The sequence below is a fragment of the Syngnathoides biaculeatus genome, chromosome 2 (genome assembly GCF_019802595.1).
Source record: "Syngnathoides biaculeatus isolate LvHL_M chromosome 2, ASM1980259v1, whole genome shotgun sequence".
Lineage (NCBI taxonomy): Eukaryota > Metazoa > Chordata > Actinopteri > Syngnathiformes > Syngnathidae > Syngnathoides > Syngnathoides biaculeatus.
Genome location: NC_084641.1, coordinates 17,802,483 through 17,821,123, shown reverse-complemented (window position 1 = coordinate 17,821,123; position 18,641 = coordinate 17,802,483). Strand labels below are relative to the sequence as shown.

The 18,641-nt window shown below is 41.7% G+C and overlaps 2 protein-coding genes across 5 annotated transcripts in view; one reads left to right on the top strand and one right to left on the bottom strand.

Moving 5' to 3' along the window:
* The first annotated feature begins 95 nt into the window (after positions 1-95).
* On the top strand, positions 96-5,626 carry ngrn (neugrin, neurite outgrowth associated). Its single transcript, XM_061838473.1, has 4 exons — positions 96-1,232; positions 1,660-1,770; positions 2,780-2,921; positions 4,191-5,626. Exons 1-4 carry the CDS (start codon positions 991-993, stop codon positions 4,584-4,586), a joined length of 891 nt encoding a protein of 296 aa, XP_061694457.1. The 5' UTR covers positions 96-990; the 3' UTR covers positions 4,587-5,626.
* A 723-nt stretch (positions 5,627-6,349) lies between these two features.
* sort1b (sortilin 1b) overlaps positions 6,350-18,641 on the bottom strand; it is a 38,298-nt gene continuing 26,006 nt past the window's right edge. For all 4 annotated transcript variants that reach the window (XM_061838336.1, XM_061838312.1, XM_061838330.1 and 1 more), the window contains 4 exons: positions 16,180-16,288; positions 12,634-12,746; positions 11,674-11,815; positions 6,350-11,034 (listed from right to left, as the gene is read on the bottom strand). In XM_061838336.1, the coding sequence (XP_061694320.1) occupies positions 11,020-11,034; positions 11,674-11,815; positions 12,634-12,746; positions 16,180-16,288 (379 nt within the window). In that variant the 3' untranslated portion in view covers positions 6,350-11,019. The remainder of the gene's footprint in view (positions 11,035-11,673; positions 11,816-12,633; positions 12,747-16,179; positions 16,289-18,641) is intronic.

Here is an 18,641-nt window from a genome sequence, read left to right as displayed (position 1 = left end):
AAACGTTTTGTAACGTGTTTTTAATTCAAACGAAATGTTGCAATTCATAGAGTGCTTTATACTTTTAATTCCCATCGATATTGTGCTACTTCTGATGGTATGCGCACATTGGCCACCAGGTGCAGGCTAACACAAATACATGTACTGTACCATACAGTGCCTCGAGATATACCAGTTCACAAGATTGTTTTAAAACTGCTAACATGTACACTCAATGAAAAATATGACAGGTGATCAACTTACACAATAACCCAGTGAAAAAGATGACATGACTTCCGTTGCGGTTTTCCAAGCACAGCCGTGTTGAGATCTCAGCTCAGACATGATTGAAGATTGAAAATTGTTCTGTTTTTACTAACCTGAGTTTATTCATCTGGTCAATAAAGAAAATAAGATGAGCAGCAGGATCTGTGGAACAATGAGCCCATGGCAAGGCACTTCTCTTTGCAGCCGTGGTTCAACACAAACCTTGGTCGGCGATGGATTGAGGCGAGAATGGTGAGGATCATTTGACTGAGGCCTAAAAAGTACTTCACATATTGTGGGCAAAGATTCAAATGGACAGTGTGAGACCCTGATGCAAAGAACCTCGTTTTCTGGAATGTGCCAAGTATAGAAAAGAAAGTATTTTTAATATTAATAGTATCATTTGAAGTTGTACACAGTAAGAGTTTCTTCTTTTTCGGTGAAATCCTTATTTGGCCGGTAGAATTAAAACAACCAGCTGATTACAAGGGTAGTGTTGCAATTCTTTCTATGATTCAAAGGTGTTGAGTTGGGATTTGAGTTATTTTATTTTATGATTATTATTGTAGTTGGAGCATTGTATCTGCAGAGGGCAGTGCTAGGCGATGTTTACTTTAACACTACCGGAAATATATGAAAGAAGTCGACTGGTCGCTTGCAGTACAAATGTGATTTTTCCTTCCAGTGGACTTCCGCGAGTCCCACATTTGTCGCTCGGACAGCAGCGGCAGCGCGACCCTCTCCATGGCCGTCGGACGTCTGCATGACCTCTTACGGTGTCTTCGAGCAGGTAGTCCCCGCTCCGTCATCCACTGGTGCCAGACGCCATTATGCCCCCCGTCGGCGTTTCGCGACGCCAGCAACAGCAGTAGCAGCAGCAGACTTGTGGGACGCCGAGGGCGAAACGGAACCAGTAGGAATGAAGACAGCGATGAAGAAGACTCGATCATGGAGGAAGTGGAGGACAAACTCGGCGCTTTGCTGGAGTAAGTCTACTACCGAAATGTTCCGTTTGCCATGAGTATTGGCGAATCGTACCTGGAGGCGCACCCGTGTGACGTCACCAAGAGGCGACAGCCCTCAAAACTCCGAACGAGGCATTTGTTGTTGTTGTTGAAACTATTATGATAAAAATACGAAATGTTAGTGCAACAGAATCAGTTATTTCATGGTTTATTTTTAATTTAAAATTTTCAAGCTTTGTAATGGGTCAATTTAAGCCTTTTCCACTGAATTTGTGATTATGTTCCCCCATAACAAGCAAACCTGTGCAAATGTGGAACCAGTTGTACAGACTCAGACGACTGCCCAATTTAAAAAAAAAAAACATAAAAAAAAACATAACATGTTGAGTTTCACAGGTTCAAGTTTACCACAATTTTATTTAAATTTTGTTTGTTGTTTATTTCCCAGAGAGGGTGTCAGGAAGCGGAAGACGATCAAATACAACATAATGCGCAGAAAGATGACTCCGTCAGGAGCCCCGGAAAGGAACTTGACTTGGGAGGCCATGGAGACCATCAGGTGAGTTGTTTGGCAAGTACACTGAGCCGATGCCATGGAGCAGGGGTGGCCAAACTTTTTTTTGGCCGCGATCTACTTTTCAAACAACGAACCTTCTTTGGTGTACTTTTTTTTTTTTTTTTGGGGGGGGGGGGGGGGGGGGTTTGTTCTGATTGCGACCACATTTTCGGTTTGAGAGCGTGGAGAAGTACCAGCGAGCTAAAATTCTGGGCCACTGACACAGCTCAGCACCCATCTGTGTTGATGTTCCTTGCATCAGCCAATCTCACGCAACACAACATAATTAACAATGTAAATTGCGCACTCTTCTCACTCACACGTTGACGCACACACGCACACTGAGCTTGTTGTCACAATACCCGTAACAGTCGTCTTTTTTTTTTTTTTTTTTTCTTCATCATGCAGGCCACATTGTAGTTTCCCTCAGAAGGCCATTATGACTGTGAAACAATAAAAATATTTAATCTTTCTCATCATGTATAGATGGATTTATGAACTAGTTTTGGAATCAGAAATCAAGGGTAATGTGTTTTTTCAAATATTCATCTTCAGCAACAAAAATGCATGTAATATCTCAACTATTGGTACAGATTTTTACAAGAATCATAGAAATTGTCTCTCGATCTGGCTTCGGGGGTCACATAAAATCATGTGGCGGGCCGGATCTGGCCCCCGGGCCTTGAGTTTGACACCTGTGGCATAGAGGAAGGAAATGAAGTGGTAGCTACTGGAGCAGAAGAATCGTAGGCTCCCAGACCTCAAAGGTTCTGGGGGCTATCGGGGTCCTGGATTCCAAAGGTTCCCCCAGAATTAAGGTTCCTGGACTCCAAAGGCTCATGGATGCCAAATGTTTGTGGGCCTCCAAGGCTCCTGGAAAGTTTAGTTTCACAGTGTGCCGTCTGTTTGAAAGTTTCAGCTCTCTCAAGCTAGTGGAGCTGGCGTAGCCATTGTTGGTGGGGTAAGTGGTTAGTGGCCGACATCTCATTTGATGTTTTGGATCCGCTTTCAGGTATCTAAAGCGAGAGCATCCAGATGAGTGGACAGTGGCGCGTCTGTCCGAAGGCTTCTCTGTCAGCCCCGATGTGATCCAAAGGGTGGTACGCACCAAATTTAGCCCGGCGCCTCACAGGAGAGCTCAGCAGGACGCAAAGGTAAAGTTGCAAAACCAAAGGATTTCCAAAGTTTTACAATTGATGGTTACCTGTGGAAATGACCAATTAATCAATTTGAGGCTCTTAGTGGGGAACTTAAAGGTCCACTGTCACGTTATTAATGGAAAAAAAAAAAACAGCAGCCGGTATGGACCCATGCGTTTTTTCACAACACATGATTTTGACAGATGGCTTTTTGTAACTCCCGCCATGAAAATCCTCTCGAGGGATTTGTTTTGAAGCAGGAAGTGATGTTAACAGCAACAGCACAGTCAGGTGGTCTCATCTGTTTATACCAGTTTTACCTGCTGGAAGGTAGCTCTTTATTCCTTCGTGTTAGCCAAAATGCCGGCTCGTTGTATTGCTGGATATTGTTCGAACACTTGGGAGGATGGATTTACTCTTCATACTTTTCAAAAAGACGCGGTTCGTCGTGGAAAATGGATTGCACAGGTGCAAATAACGAAAGCTTCGTGGGTTCCAAATGACAGGTAGGTGTGTTTACAGCTACTAAAAAAAAAAAAAAAAGTTGCAGTGAGGGGTAATCCTATTAGAATGTAACAAAAAATCTGTGTACATAAGTCAGGGGTGCTAAATGTGTCGATGTGCGCGTCGGACAGCTTCCGCGCAGCAGCCACGGAAGGACGGCCTCGGCATGGCCTTGTGGATCGGCGCTAGCCTTGTCCACACGGGGGTGAATCAGGCGGGGGGGTGCTTTGGTCGGCCTCTCCCCCACCGGCCACCAGTGTCTGGGCACCCCACTTCGCACGACAGCTTCCGCGTCGGCTCGCCTGCCAGCGGCGGCTTCCGTGTTGGCCTAACGCAGAGGTAGTTTGGCCGTGTGCGGGAGGAGAAAGGAGCCGTCTTAAGAGGGAACATTGGTCAAGATGACACAAAATAAGCGATATCTTTCAATATCTATGCATTTCTACTCGTAGCAAATGTGTGTTTGACTGTGCGGATATGAGAGTGCGATGGCGCGCAGGCGCATACGCACCCGCCAAATCACAGTGACTGCTACATCAACCTCTCTGGTACGCAAATGTGTAGTGAGGTTACCACTTGACTCTGCTGTGCTTATTAATATTTTCACTGCACTCCAGCTCCTACGTGCCTGAACTTGATTTTTTTTTTTTTTCTAGTTTATTGGGGGTCCAGGATCAATTTCTCAATTCCCAGTTTATTCCCTTGTAAAGTTTTTCCCATTTTTCTTAACTTCCCCTGGAAATTTACTGCAAAATTTCCACCCCTTTGCAACCCTCCTCCAAGGTGAGATCCAGGCTCCAGCATCCAGAATTGTCTTCGGGGGCCACCGGGATTGATCAAAGCCAACCGGGTCTGCACGCGGAGCACTCCTTACGTCGGCTCTCGGCTCCTGGGAAACCGGAAGCCGCTTTGGTTCCCGTGACTGTAGATTTGGATGCACCCGCGCCGAAAGCTCCCATTCTGGTTCCAGTGACGCAAACGAGCCCTAAAGATGCTGCAGCGCCCACAATATGGCCGGGCCAGGAAGGCTCAGGTGACGCCGAACAAGACGAGACGTGGGATGGGCAGGTGTTATCTGAGGAAGAGCTTGAGAAGTTTATGGACATTAAGCCGGCGCCTGTGCTTCGAGTTGGAAATGATTTCTTTGATGGAAATGGCCATTTTTTGTACAGAGTATAATGAGCACAAGAAATACTGGATACAACAGATGTTGATGTAAGATGATAAGAGAAAAGCAAACGCCAAAAGGTATGAAAACTGACAAAAAAAAATGTAGGTGAGTTATCAAGGAATTTCTTGGCCCCCACAGAATCTTTATTTTAACAAAAATTAAGCAAATCTGGAAGACTGAAGAGTAGAATAAGGCAAAATAAATTTTCTTCATGCAGAAAAGTATTAACACCCCTCAAGTACATGTTTGTGGATAAATAAGAAAAATTTAATTTGTCTCCTCTTTCCTTTTTTTGTGCTTCTGGATCCTACCTGAGCCCACTTCAAAGTGGGCCACATCAACAGCATCTTCCTCATTCCAGAAAAGAACTAAAAAGAATTTCCATTTCACTTCCGTTTTCAATGACCAACTTCAAAGGCTAATTCCAAATGCAGCCGCCAGGCTAATATTAAGTACAGTATTTTTGAGAAATTAGTTCAATTGTGTTGACATAATTCTTAACATCAATCCATCACATAATAAATTAAAGAATGACATCCATAAACTAAATGGATAATTGTGTGTGGGCTTCCAAATTAATCCACGATATACAAGCAGATTCTTTTTGTCATTGTTACGTGTGTTTTGCTGTTCAACCAGGGCCACGACCCGCAGCACCTCAATGCAAAAATACAAATAATGACAGTCTGGTCTGGTTAGGAAAAATGTAGCAATAGAGGATGTCCGTTCCAGAGGTGGGGAGAGGGACCAAATGTTTGACTCAAGTAAAAGTAGTTGGTATTTGACCATAATGTGACTCAGGAAAAAAAAAAAAAAACAACTTGGAAAAAAAGAGTCAAAAGTACACATTGAAGTAATTGCTCAAGCACCAACTAAAAAGCACAAACAAAAATAATTTTGCACCCCAAGAAAACCTCACATCTGTATGATTCGCGTAAGTGTCCCATTTTAAGTTCAAAGCTGCACATGTTGCCGATAGGAGTAATTTGAATGTACGTAGTAAAGGTCATGTGAAATAAAGTACTAGAGTATACCTTGACTTACAAGTGCCCCAAATTACTATTGCCTGGAGACATTAGCTGGTTGTGTACATTTTGCACCATACACACACATATTACATATATATATATATATATATATATATATATATTTGTATGCAGAAAAATTGTGAACCCTTGTGAATTGCTTAAATTTCTGTATAAATTGGGTCATAAATGTGGTCTGATACTCGGCCATCAATCCATCCATTTTCAGCTATCAACGGGCAGAAGGCGGGATACACCCTGAAGTAGTCGCCAGCCAACTGCAGGAGACATGGAGAAAAACAGCCGCACTCACACTGACAGGGCAAATTAGAGTGTCCAATTAATGTTGCATGTTATTGGGATGTGGGAGGAAACCGGAGAAAACCAACGCACGCACAGGGAGAACATGCAAACTCCACACAGGCGGGGCTGAGATCGAACCCGGGTCCTCAGAAGTGTGAGACCAACGCTATACCAGCTGACCCACCGTGCTGCCCTGTTTACTTATGTGCTATTAAAAAAAAGAAAAAAAAAACAGGGGTGTGAAAAAATGCTTGCCCCTTTCCTGTTTTTTTTTTCCAAATCACACTTAAATTTCCCCATCAAACATTTAAATATTAGTCAATGACAGCACAACACTAAATGCAGTTGTTAATTGAATACTTTTTCCTCTCATTGTACATAATTGGTTATTTAAAAAAAAAAAAAAAGTTTTACAGGTAACGAAAACAACCAGGAGCCGGAAGTAGAGGAACAATAGAAATTTATTGGCAAACCCAAAGATAAAATTGCTGGTAAACGATACAAACGGCAGATATAAAGATTGTATTTTTACAAATAATCCTTAATTACCTTTTTTCTTTTGGATGGTAAGAAAAATGTGATTCACGTATGTATTTCTTTCGTCTAATAGCATAATGCCCAAGTCCTTTTTAATTTACCGTCACAACGTAAATAAACATGACCAATGTGCTTTCTAAAAAATAAAAATTGTCTTTGTTTTGGTTGTCCGCCAAGGATGACCCGAGACTTTTGGATTTAGGCACTGCTATTAGGCCAGCCGTTGGTCAAATAAAATCCACACCACACCACATTTACTGCACTCTGAACAGAACAAATAGAAAAAAAAAAGGTACGAAAGCAGTGCAATGTCTCAAGGACAGGGAATAATAACAATAATAATAATAAAAGGGGAGGTTATGTAAAATGGACTATTGTAATGTGTTGTCATTTCTATACAAAAGTTAAGTGTCTGGAGAGCCTGGCCTCCCATCCGGTGTCAAACTAATGTTAGCCGCTTCCAAACGCGTCCGCGAGTGAGCCCTTCTCAATTCTGAATTTGTCCGATTGTGATGCCACAGTGCAACTCATTTACATAACCCCGCCCTTCTTGATTCTGACCATCAGAGCGCTTTTTATGAAGACACCTGGAGGTTATTTTAAAATGACGGAAAGAAAATACTTCACAGTCAAGCCCAATTGTGTCAGTAGTAAGATTTGTATTTACAGTGTAAATGTACATCAAAGTTAAAAGGAAAAAACATATTTACACGCGTCAACCTGACTTACTTGCTCCTGTGTTGATTCTCGTAACAAATTACACAAAATTCATGGTCGCTAAACTGAATGCTTTGATCTCCACTAATGAGCTGCATAGCATTTTTTTTCCTAAAGTTTTGAGTGCAATGCTGTTAAAATCATGACGGACGAACAGGCCCCGTGATGACTCCAAGTTTTCGTTTGGTGCTGTAAAAACTGAAAAGTACAATGCTGCCAGGCTTCAATTTGGAACGCTCCAAAAGTTGTCCAAGGGATTTATGGCTAAGATTCCAAAAGATCAAAAGTTCAGAGAGTCAACGGCTTCTCCCTTCTGGACCTAAAAGAGATTCTAGCGTCCTGGATTCTAAACAGTTCCTAAGGTTCTTCAACTCCAAAGGCTGCTGGATGGACTGCATAGCAGCCTGGATCTCTACAGGTACTGCAAAAGAGATTCTAGCGTCCTGGATTCTAAACAGTTCCGAAGGTTCCTAGCCTCCAAAGGCTCCAGAACACCGAAGGTTCCCAGAACAACAAAGGCCCCAGGATGTCTAAGGACTGCACATGGTCAAGGTTTTGGACCTTGAAGATTTCATGGACATCTACGGTTAGGGTTCTTTGATCTGAAAGGCTCTTGAACCCCAAAATGTCATTGGACCACAAAGGTTCTTGGAACTCAAAGGATCCTGGACGTTGAATGTTCCTGGACTACAAAAGGTTAAACGGTTTGTCGGTCTATATTTGCCCCGTCATTGGTAGGTGACCAGTCACCCTTATTGCTGTAGCGCTCAGTCTGCCACCACACACCGTCCCGCATTACAAATAATTCAAAGGCACATTAAGCTTTCACCGAGGGGGAGTAAAAACACATTTCTGTTTTAACCAAGCGACACAAAATGACCGCAGTGCTGCACCTTAACCACACACGTACAGTATACAAAAGGAGTATTGTGATACAACAAGACTGAACTACATTTTAAATTTCAAATGTGCGCGAGGATGAGAAAAAGTGAAGCTGGTGGCCAAAATGTTTGCTTGCGGTACGTGCAAAAAAGAAAAAAAAAAAAAAAGTTGCGCACCGTTGTGGATGGGCAACATCAGTGGACAGCCATTTTGAACTCTTTCTTTGCAGAGATAGCAGGTTTGATGGAAGTCCGGGCTTTGCCTGAGCCACTCAAGGATATTCGCAGGCTGCTCCCGAAGCCACTCGTTTGCTATTTTTGCTGATGCTTTGTGTCACTCTTGTATTGGAAGATGAACTGACACCCCCACCCCCCAGTCTATGCGTTCCAGAGCAAGTTCTTTTAAAGAATTTCTCTATATTTGGCTGCTGTCATCTAACGGTCCATGTGGACTAGTCGCCCAGTTCTTGCGGCGGGGAAACAGCCACAAAGCATAATGGTGCCATCATCAGGCCTCAGGAAAGTGTCGGGCAGGTGTTGGGCCACGTCTTTTCTTCTCACGATATGACGCTTGCAATTCAAGCCGAAAAGTTCTGTTTTGGTTTCATCAGATGAGGCAATTTTGTGTCTGCAGGCCTTTTGCCAGACTCTTAAGCGGGCTGCCATGTGCCTTTTTAGTAGTAATTGGCTTCCGTCTGGCCACTCTATTATAAAGCCCTGACTGGTGAATTGCGCTAGCAATGGCTCACATTCTATCACCGCAAAAGAACACCAGAGTTCTTCCTTAGTGACCATTCGGTTTTTGTTTATCTCTCTGACCAAGTTCCTTCTTCCCCAGCCAGATTTAGGAAGGGTCTCCTCTGGGTTGCATCAGGAAGGGCACCCGGTGTAAAAATTGTGCCAAACAAGTACGAGCGTTGATCTGAGATGTTACGCTGTGGGGACCCCTAACGGGATAAGCCGAAAGAAACTCCTCTGTGGTTCCAAACTTTTTCCATTTCAAAATAATTGAGACCACAGTGCTTTTTGGGACCTTCAACGCTGCTGAAATCCTTTTGCATCCTTTCACAATCCGGTTTCAGAGGGTCTGCAGACAATTGTTAAGACTCCAATTGCTTGGTTTGTACTCAGACGTGCATGACCAACTATGAGACATTGAATTGAGAGTTATGTGCCATTCCAGATGATGTTCAGTCAATTTTCAGTGGAGAAGAATCTCAAGGATGAGCAGCGGAAATCAGATGCGCCCGAGCATCATAGGAAAGGGTGTCAATAGCCATGTACCTATTATGTTTATAAGGGTCACGGGGAGTGCTCGAGCCTAGCCCAGCTGTCAACAGGGCAGGAGGCAGGTTACACCCTGAACTGGTTGTCAGCCAATTGCAGGGCACATTGAGACAAACAGCCGCACTCACAACCACACCGAGGGGCAATTTAGTGTCCAATTAATGTTGCATGTTTTTGGGACCTGGGAGGAAACCGGAGTGCCCGGAGAAAACCCGCCCAAACACGGGAAGAACATGCAAACTCAACACAGGCGGGGCCGGGATTAAACCCGGGTCCTCAGAACTGTGAGGCCGACGCTTTTACCAGCCGATCCGCTGTGCCGCCCATGTTTAAATATATATTTTTTTTAATTTACACACATTTCTGGAAACGCGGGTTGACTTTGGCATGATGGGATATCTTAAATATTTTTTTGAAAGGCTACTACTCAAACCGGCGCCACAACAAGTCTGTAACGTAGCAAAATGTGGAAAACAAAAGGAGTGTGAATATTTTCTGGTGGACTGTACTTTGCTGGGTACCTTTCAAACTAAGGGGGGCCAGTGAGACTTACGACATCTACTGTACACCCTCAGTTTCATTCTCACCCACATCTGCTCTTTTTACCAACCTGCTTCTTTCCAAACTACCAGAATTTCCGGCCTACAAATCGCAACTTTTTTCCACACGCTTTCAACCCTGCGGTTTATGCAGTGATGTGGCTAATTTGTGCATTTTTTTTTTCTAATGGTCGCAAGGGGGCACTCGAGCAAAAAAGGTAAGAATGAGACCGGTGGAATATCTGTGCCGAGCAAGTGACTTTTACTGGCCCTGTCAACCCTGCGCTAGCATTAGCAATGTGCTAGCGTGTTGCTGCTGTGTTACCGGCATTTATCAGTGATATTTACCGGTAAGTTTTTATTTTAACCGGGTCTGTTAGCGTTAGCTTTAGCGCGGCACTAGTGCTAGCTTTAGCACTAGCGTTAAACACTGTGTACCGTCTTTCTTTGTAAATATCTCGTGTTTGAATGTGGGTTTCAATGTGGGCACTTGTAGCTTTTACACAGCTCTGGCGTATGTATGTACCAAATGTTATTTCCTCTACAAATGTACTCGGTGAGGCTTATAACCAGGTGCGCTCTGTAGGCCGGGATTTATGGTATTCATCTTTTTCTGGTTTGATACATTTGATAAACTATTAGATACAAACCCCTGTATGGACTTACTGTTCAGGGTTTATAAATATGTAACTGGTCAACGTGCCGGGGGTCAGTTGGAAACTCTCATTTTAATGCGACGGTCGGGGCCCATCAAGTTTGACCGCATCGTACAAAGTGAAGCAGACCTAACACAACCCTAATGACGACAAGCTCTATAGAAAATAAACTTAAGTTGTGCCAATGGGAGATTTTTAGGGTTTGTGGTCCAACTTGGAAACAGTTGGGTTGACAAGTTTTCCGTTCATTTATCATGGACAGCATTTGGAGTGATATCACATTGTGGAAGTGTTTAACATGAATGGAAAGTACACTAAGTACATTTCGTCGCTATCAAACTGAAGTGTGAGTCTTACACATTAGCTTCCGGAGCAATTTCTCTTCACTTGTGAGCGTGTACAATCAGACTTGGGAGGAGGACAGCAGAGTTACACCAGATAAAAGTTGGCGCCAAATAAGGAAGTCGTGTGATGGCGATTGACAGCCTTCCCCTTGCTACTGCAACAGGTCCTGAAATACAAAATCAGACAATAATTTTGTATCACAATTTCCACAAAAAAATTATATTGCTAAAAATAAAGTCACAGATATATGCGCAGGAGGGGGGGGGGGGTAAATCAGCTATCATGTTGTGGTGCCTGTGTAGACAGCTCCTGTGGAAAAATTGACTCACAAATTCATCATTGTCATATAATTTGACCAATAATGGTAAAGACAAAGACCACTGAATTTTCTTTTGAAAATTAAATTTTACTGATAGGAGTATTGGAATCATTGGCAGTTACTATCCATCAAAAGCTCACATTTAAGAAAAAAACAAGTAATATTCGTCACATTTTTAATGTCACCACCATTTGCTGTGTCAACGACTGCCTAAACTCCTAAATTTTTTTTTTTTTTTTTTTTTTTAAACAGTACTTAAAGCAAGGCTGTTTTAGCATGGGAGACATTTACCAAGGGAGCCTTAAAAAAACTTTCATATTTATTTTAATATTTTTTTTGTGCCTACTGTTATTCTTTAAATCCGTGATTTCCAACCTTTATAGAGCCAAGGCACATACCTTACAATTGAAAAATTCCACGGCACACCAACAAAAGTAAATGTCACCAAAAATTGATTATTAATTACTGTATGTACTTCCTGCCTACCTCGTCAGAGTCGTCGTGAAAGTCAATCTTGCCATTGGCGCCGTGGTTGCTGTCCAGCGGGTCGTCCAGCGGGTCGTCCACGCCCTCCACCCCGTTGTCGTTGGCGTGTTGCTGCAGCACAGAGTACCTGTGGACCAAGAACCTGCAACGGAACACAAGGCACGTAATCTCAGTCTGCTACATAGAGGGAAAAAAAGGAACTGTTTGGCATTCAATGTCAGAGCACATAAAAGATGAACAATACACACAAGAGGCAATATCAGTACGCATGGAATAACAAAATGGGTCACTTCTAAATGTCAATGTTAGGCCTGATTCATACAGACATACAAGCATTCCCATCTATGGACAATCTGTCCATCTTCAATGAAGACAACCGTTTTTTTTTTCTATTGTATTTCTTTTGGAATTTGAAAACAGCGCCCTGTATTCATCCATCCATTATCCTCATGAGGGTCGCAGGGAGTGCTGGAGACCATCCCAGCTGTCAACGGGCAGGAGGCGGGGTACACCCTGAACTGGTTGCAAGCCAATCGCATGGCACATTAGAGACAGACAACTGTCACACTCACAATCACACCTAGGGGCAATTTAGAGTGTCCAATTAACGTTGAATGTTTTTGGGATGTGGGAGAAAACCCACGCAGGCACGGGGAGAACATGCAAACTCCACACAGGCGGGTCCAGGATTGAATTTGGGACCTTAGAACTGTGAGGCCAACACTTTCCAGTTGACCCACCCATTCATGCTATTTTAAATATATATAGCACTGATAGCAACATGAGTGGCTAAAAGGAGGCAGGCTCCTGATCAACATTTCTTTCTATGCAAATATTATACACTCACTCCCACTGTGTCTTATGCGTCACGCATACACAAACAGCTTGCATTTCCGTAAGTGTGGGGTTAATTGTACATTTGAAGAAAATAAATAAATAAATAAATAAAGGCACTCGAACCTGCCACCGCAGACATATTTCTTGACAAAGACAACCCCGGCAGCGACGCTCAGGAGGATGACGACGATGACTGTTGTCACAATGGCGACAGATCTTGAGGAGCGGCCTTCTGTCTGTAGAAAATAAAAATTCAATTTAAAAAAAGAGAGATGCAATGTTGGGAAGATTACTTTGGCAATGTAGTTGGTTACAATTTGAAATATTTAATAGTAGTATAACATTTTCAATTACTTTGCCAAAGTACTAATAACATTTAATTGCATTTTGAATGAATGAAACGGGACTGTTGGATGCTTTCTCTAGAAAGTGGATTCAAAGCATACATTACTGTATTTTGAAATAACCACATACCAGTCTTCCTTCATTACACCAATAATAAAGTAATAAAATGTGATGAAATGTAAAATATATACAGTGGCTGAAAAAAGTATTCAAAACGACAATTTTTCCCAGTGAATATATTTCCAAAGGTGCTAAAGACCAGATGGGAACAACCCAACTAATCCATACATACAAAGAAGTACAACAACTAAGCACAGAAATTAAGTTGTGTGTAAAACTGTGAAATAACGCACGGAAAAAGTATTGAACACGTGAAGAAAGGGAGGTGCTAAAAGGCATACTAAGTGATGGCCTACAAAATGTCTCATTGCCAAGGTGTGAGTCGAGATAGATCTCATCATAGGTAAGAGCAGAACTGGTTGCCAGCCAATCCCAGTTTTGCAAAACGTAACAATGGCATTGGTTATAGGCGCATATCTAAGCTTCTGAACGTTACAGTGAGCACGGTTGGGGGATTAATATGTATGTAAAAAGGCAATCATGCCACAGTAAATTTGCCTCAATCAGGTCCTCTTCACAAGATTTCTTCCAGAGGAGTGCAAAGAATAAACAGAAGAGATGTCGAATAACCAAGGACCACCTGTGGAGAGCTTCAAACAGACCTGGAATTGTCACAAGGAAAACAATGAGCAATGTACTATGCCTCCGGGGCTTGCATGCACGCTCGTCAAGCAACAGCCAATTGCTGAAAAGAGTTGAAAGTAGGCTTTACATGATCAGGATTTTTGTGGCTGACCACTGATCTGCAAGTGGTTTAAAAAAAAAAAAAAAAAAAAAAAAAAAAAAACATCCTTTCACAAGATGGAGCAATGTGTCTGACTGACTTGTTCATTTTTGTATATACCGTAATTTCTGGCCTATAAGCCGCAATTTTTTTTCCCTACATGCTTTCAAACCTGCGGCTTATGCTAATTTGTGCATTTTTTTCTAACGGCCGCAAGGGCGCTCTCGAGCAGAAAAGGTAAGCGTGGAATATATGTGGCGAGGAAGTGACTTTTACCAGTATGTTTTTTTTTTTTTTAACCGTCCCTGTTAGTGCTGTGCTAGCGTGTTGCTGCTGTGTCTCAGAGATTTTTTCTGGTATGTTTTTTTTCTTTTTTTTTTTTTTAACCGGCCGTGTTAGTGTTGTGCTAGCGTATTGCTGCCACGTCTTAGTAATTTTTACCGGTATGTTTTTTTTTTTTTTTTAACCGACCCGGTTAGCGCCACGCTAGCGTGTTTCTGCCGCATCTCAGTGATTTAGGTATGTTTTTTTTTTTTTATTTAAACCGGCTCTGTTAGTACTGTGCTACAGCGTAGCTGCCGCAGCTGTTTTTTTTTTTTTATTTTTAAAACGTGCCCTGTTCGTGCCACCGTGTTGTTCCTATGTTAAGCTAAGGCATTACAACTTTGAAAACTCTTACTGTGTACAGTCTTTGAAAATGTTTCAATGTGGGCACTTGCGGCTTTTATACAGGTGCAGCTTATGTATGTACCAAATGGTATTTACTTTACAAATACACAGGGTGAGGTTTATAATCCGGTGCGCTCTCTAGGCCAGAAATTAAGGTACTGTACTGTATACTTTAGTATCTTCAAATGTATTCTCTAGCACTTTAGACAAATGTTAAAACAGTGACTTCAAGGGCAGTGATACGCAACAGTTGTTGAGCCAAGGCACATACATATCTTACCTTTGAAAAATGTCATGGCACACCAACAAACAAAACTGTCCCAAAAAGGGGATCCACAACGTCATGATACGCTTTCTGACATCTAACAGAAGAGCATTTATTTGTTCTGTCTGTCTTAATATACCGCTGCCATAGATAGAGGAACAAAGATACATTATCTATTGTACATAATATTTTGACCAACTAAGTGAAATTTGATCATTTCCCGCGGCACACCAGACAACATTTCATGGCACACAGGTTGGGAATCACTGGTTGAGGGGTTTAGGGGGACATTCAAGGATTGGCCACTGACATAGGTTTAGGTCAAATCAACACTACAACATCAAAATCATAAATAATGGGTGCTAACTGACTAATTTGTCCCCACCCCACCCCCACGCTGCCTTGGTTGAAGGGAGCATGCTCCTCATTGAGTACATTCTTCAGATGCCTGATCAAATTTGTTGTGTTGGAGCATTTAGACGACGTCCCCCACGGCGTACCTCAGTAGTGCACAGAACTTAATAACCTCAGTGTTGTTGGAAATTTCCCACACCGATGACGTGTAAAAATTCTTGGCCTTCACATAGTTACAGTACCACGCCAAAAGACACGGAACAAGGCTAAAAATAAATTTTCTTTTGGATTCATAAGTGACGGCGTCATGGAGGAAATGTCAATCAAAAATTTATGGAAAAAAATTAAACATCTCACCCAAAACCAGACTGGAGCAATGAATGAGAGTACTTTCTCCATACAGCAGGCGCCTTAAAGCCGTAATTGCAAAAAATGGGATTTGTAATAAACATTAAATAAACACCAGTTGGTGTGTTCAATACTTCCCCCCCAATATCATTTCACATTATTACAAATAACCTAATTTCTGATCTTATTTGTTCTAGTTTCTTTGGATATATTAATTACTTGGGTTGTTTCCAACATCTGACATTTTCAAGCCAATAGCACCTTTGGAAATATATTTGGGAAAAATTGCGATGTGTCAAATACTTGTTCTAGCCACTGGAATTTAAAAACCTGTTTTTTGTGTCCAGCATGTGGACCAAATGACAAATATACATAATTTATACAATCACGCTTCATATAGTAGCATAGGTGAATATCCCTTGAAAAAGTCCAGAATTATAAAGAGTTCAAAAGCGAATATTCTTTAATGTCCTCAAAAGTGCCACTTTGAGTCTAACCTTTTGCAAATCTCCCACAGATGAACCAATAGATTGCACCACAAGATGGCGCTTCTGGGTCATAGTGGGAAAATATGCAATGTTTGAGACTCATGGCATATGACCAGAAAGAGCCAATTATAAGTGTCAGCTTTAGAAGGGGGAAGTCATAGCGATAAATACATAAAAATCTGAACTTAAGTGGAAGTTTATTTAAAAGGTGACTAAAATTATAATTATAGAAATTACCCAAAACAACAAATTTACACCAGAAAGCAAACAAGAAAGTAGTAACCAAAAACATTTAGACCATCGAAAGAAAAAAAAAAAAAAAAAAAAAAGGCAAGAAAGCAAGAAGCTGTACTGACCTGTATCTGTGCGCCCAGAAGATCACTTACGCACCTCATACTCAGGTCAACCTCTTTGCGTTCGGGAATCGTACCTCCCTCACATCTATCTCCTGGGATTTTCCTGTAGCTGTAGAGAGAAAGTTAAATAGTTTTATCATGACTTTTATTTATCCCATTTATTTATTTTTCAAGCCACGTATCTTCATAAGGGCCACGTGAATGCTGGAGCCTATTCCAGCTAGATTTGGACCAAATGTATTCATTTTAAAACAGTGAATTTGTTAATGTGTAAGTTTAGAAAAACTCACAATATGTAAGGCTTGACAAAAAGTCAAGAGATATTTTATAAATGGCATTACCTTGATTCATTACATTTTCATATAACAAACTTTTCCTTTCAGCTTGTCCCGATTAGGGGTCGCCACAGCGTGTCATCTTTTTCCATCCAAGCCGATCTCGTGCATCCCTCTCTAACACCCATTGTCCTCATGACCTCCCTCACAACCTCCATCAACCTTTTCTTTGGTCTTCTTCTTGCTCTTTTTTTAAGTCTGCACTCTCTAACCTTGTCTCCAAAACATCCAACTTTGGCTGTCCCTCTAATGAGCTCATTTCTAATCCTATCCAACCTGCTCACTCCGAGTGAGAACCTCAACATTGTCATTACTGCTACCTCCACTTCTGCTTCCTGTTGTTTCTTCAATGGCACCGTTTCTAATCCGTACATCATGGACACCCTCACCAGTGTTTTATAAACTTTGCCCTTCATCCTAGCGGAGACTCTTCTGTCACATAGAGCACCAGACACCTTCCGCCAACTGTTCCATCCCACTTGGACCAGTTTCTTCACTTCCTTAACACACTCACCATTGCTCTGTATTGTTGACCCCAAGTTTTTGAAGTCATCCACCCTCACTATCTCTTCTCCCCGGAGCTTCACTCTTCTCATTCATGCACATATATTCTGTTTTACTTATCTTCATTCCTCTCCTTTCCAATCAGTGTCTCCATTTTTGTAATTGTTCCTCCGCCTGCTCACTGCTTTCATTGGAGATCACAATATCATCTGCGAACATCATGGTCCAAGGGGATTCCAGTCTAACCTCATCTGTCAGCCTATCCATTACCACTGCAAACAGGAAGGGGCTCAGAGCTGATCCCTGATGCAGTCCCACCTGCACCTTAAATTCTTCTGACACACCTACGGCACATCTCACCGCTGTTTTGCTGCCCTCATACATGTCCTGTACTATTCTAACATATTTCTCCCCCACACTAGACTTGCGCATGCAGTACCACAGTTCCCCACTTGGAACCCTGTCATAGGCTTTCTCCAGGTCTACAAGGACACAATGTAGATCCTTCTGACCTTCTCTGTGCCTTTCCACGAGCATCCTCAAGGCAAATAATGCATCTGTGGTACTCTTTCTAGGCATGAAACCATACTGTTGCTTGCATATACTTACTTCTTTCATATAATTAACTCAAATATAAATTACGAACAGATGAACATTAATTCACAAACTGAATTATAAGTTCTAATAATATAACTTGAACTGCAATAAGTGCAATGTGTGGAACTGTTTCAAATGTTAAGACAAAAAAAAGGCTTGCATCTCTTGCAATTTTGCAGCATAAACCAAAACCACTATGAACTAAACCATTAGCCTTTTGCTGTGGGATACAAAACCCATTTGCCCAAATATGGTTTATTCAATATCCAATAGTTCATCTTCCAGGCACGCTGGAGCCTATCCCAGCCATCTTAAGGAAGGAAGCAAGGTACATTCTTAAGAGGTTGTCAAACAATCGCAAACAAACATTCCCACTCACAATCACACCTAGGGGCAATTTAGAGTCTCCAATTAATGCATGTTTTTGGGATGTGGGAGGAAACCACAGTACCCGGAGAAAACCCACGCAGGCACGGGGAGAACTTGCAGGGTCATTTAATATTTTTTTCTGCATCAATCCTATTGATCTGTCCCCACATCATCTGTTATTGTTATACATTATTAATGTTGACTAATAGTTTCAGAGCAATTACGATGTTGAAAATCGTTTTTGTAGTAAAACTCCTTATCTCACCATTGGAGATATGAGTTTAATTCATTCCACGACCACACTCATAGCCCAAAACACTCAGATTTCAAATCTTCCTCTTTTAAATTGAATAGAAATACCATTAATCATATAAGAAAAGCATTGAAGTGGAAATGTGTGGTTTGTCATTTCCAATTTTAAAACCAGTTAGGGAGGAAGGTTGCCCATTCAGCACATCATTGGAGAACAAAGTTGCGCAAAACATACTGAAATGTTTTGCATCCAAAGTTCACAGAAAATCAAATTAGTCCACCTGGAAAAGTTATACTGAATATTAGGTTGATCCTGAAATTTAATCGAAAAGCCCAATAATCATTTTTTTTTTTTTTTTTTTTTTGCAAACAATGTGAATTCAAATTAACTCGAATGAATAGATA

What these genes read in the sequence shown, in the direction of transcription:
- ngrn (XM_061838473.1), top strand. Translation starts at nt 991, where the DNA reads ATGGCCGTCGGACGTCTGCATGACCTCTTACGGTGTCTTCGAGCAGGT. An exon ending in AAACTCGGCGCTTTGCTGGA is followed by an intron (nt 1,233 to 1,659) that starts GTAAGTCTACTA and finishes TTTATTTCCCAG; the next exon opens with AGAGGGTGTCAGGAAGCGGA. An exon ending in GAGCTCAGCAGGACGCAAAG is followed by an intron (nt 2,922 to 4,190) that starts GTAAAGTTGCAA and finishes CCCTCCTCCAAG; the next exon opens with GTGAGATCCAGGCTCCAGCA.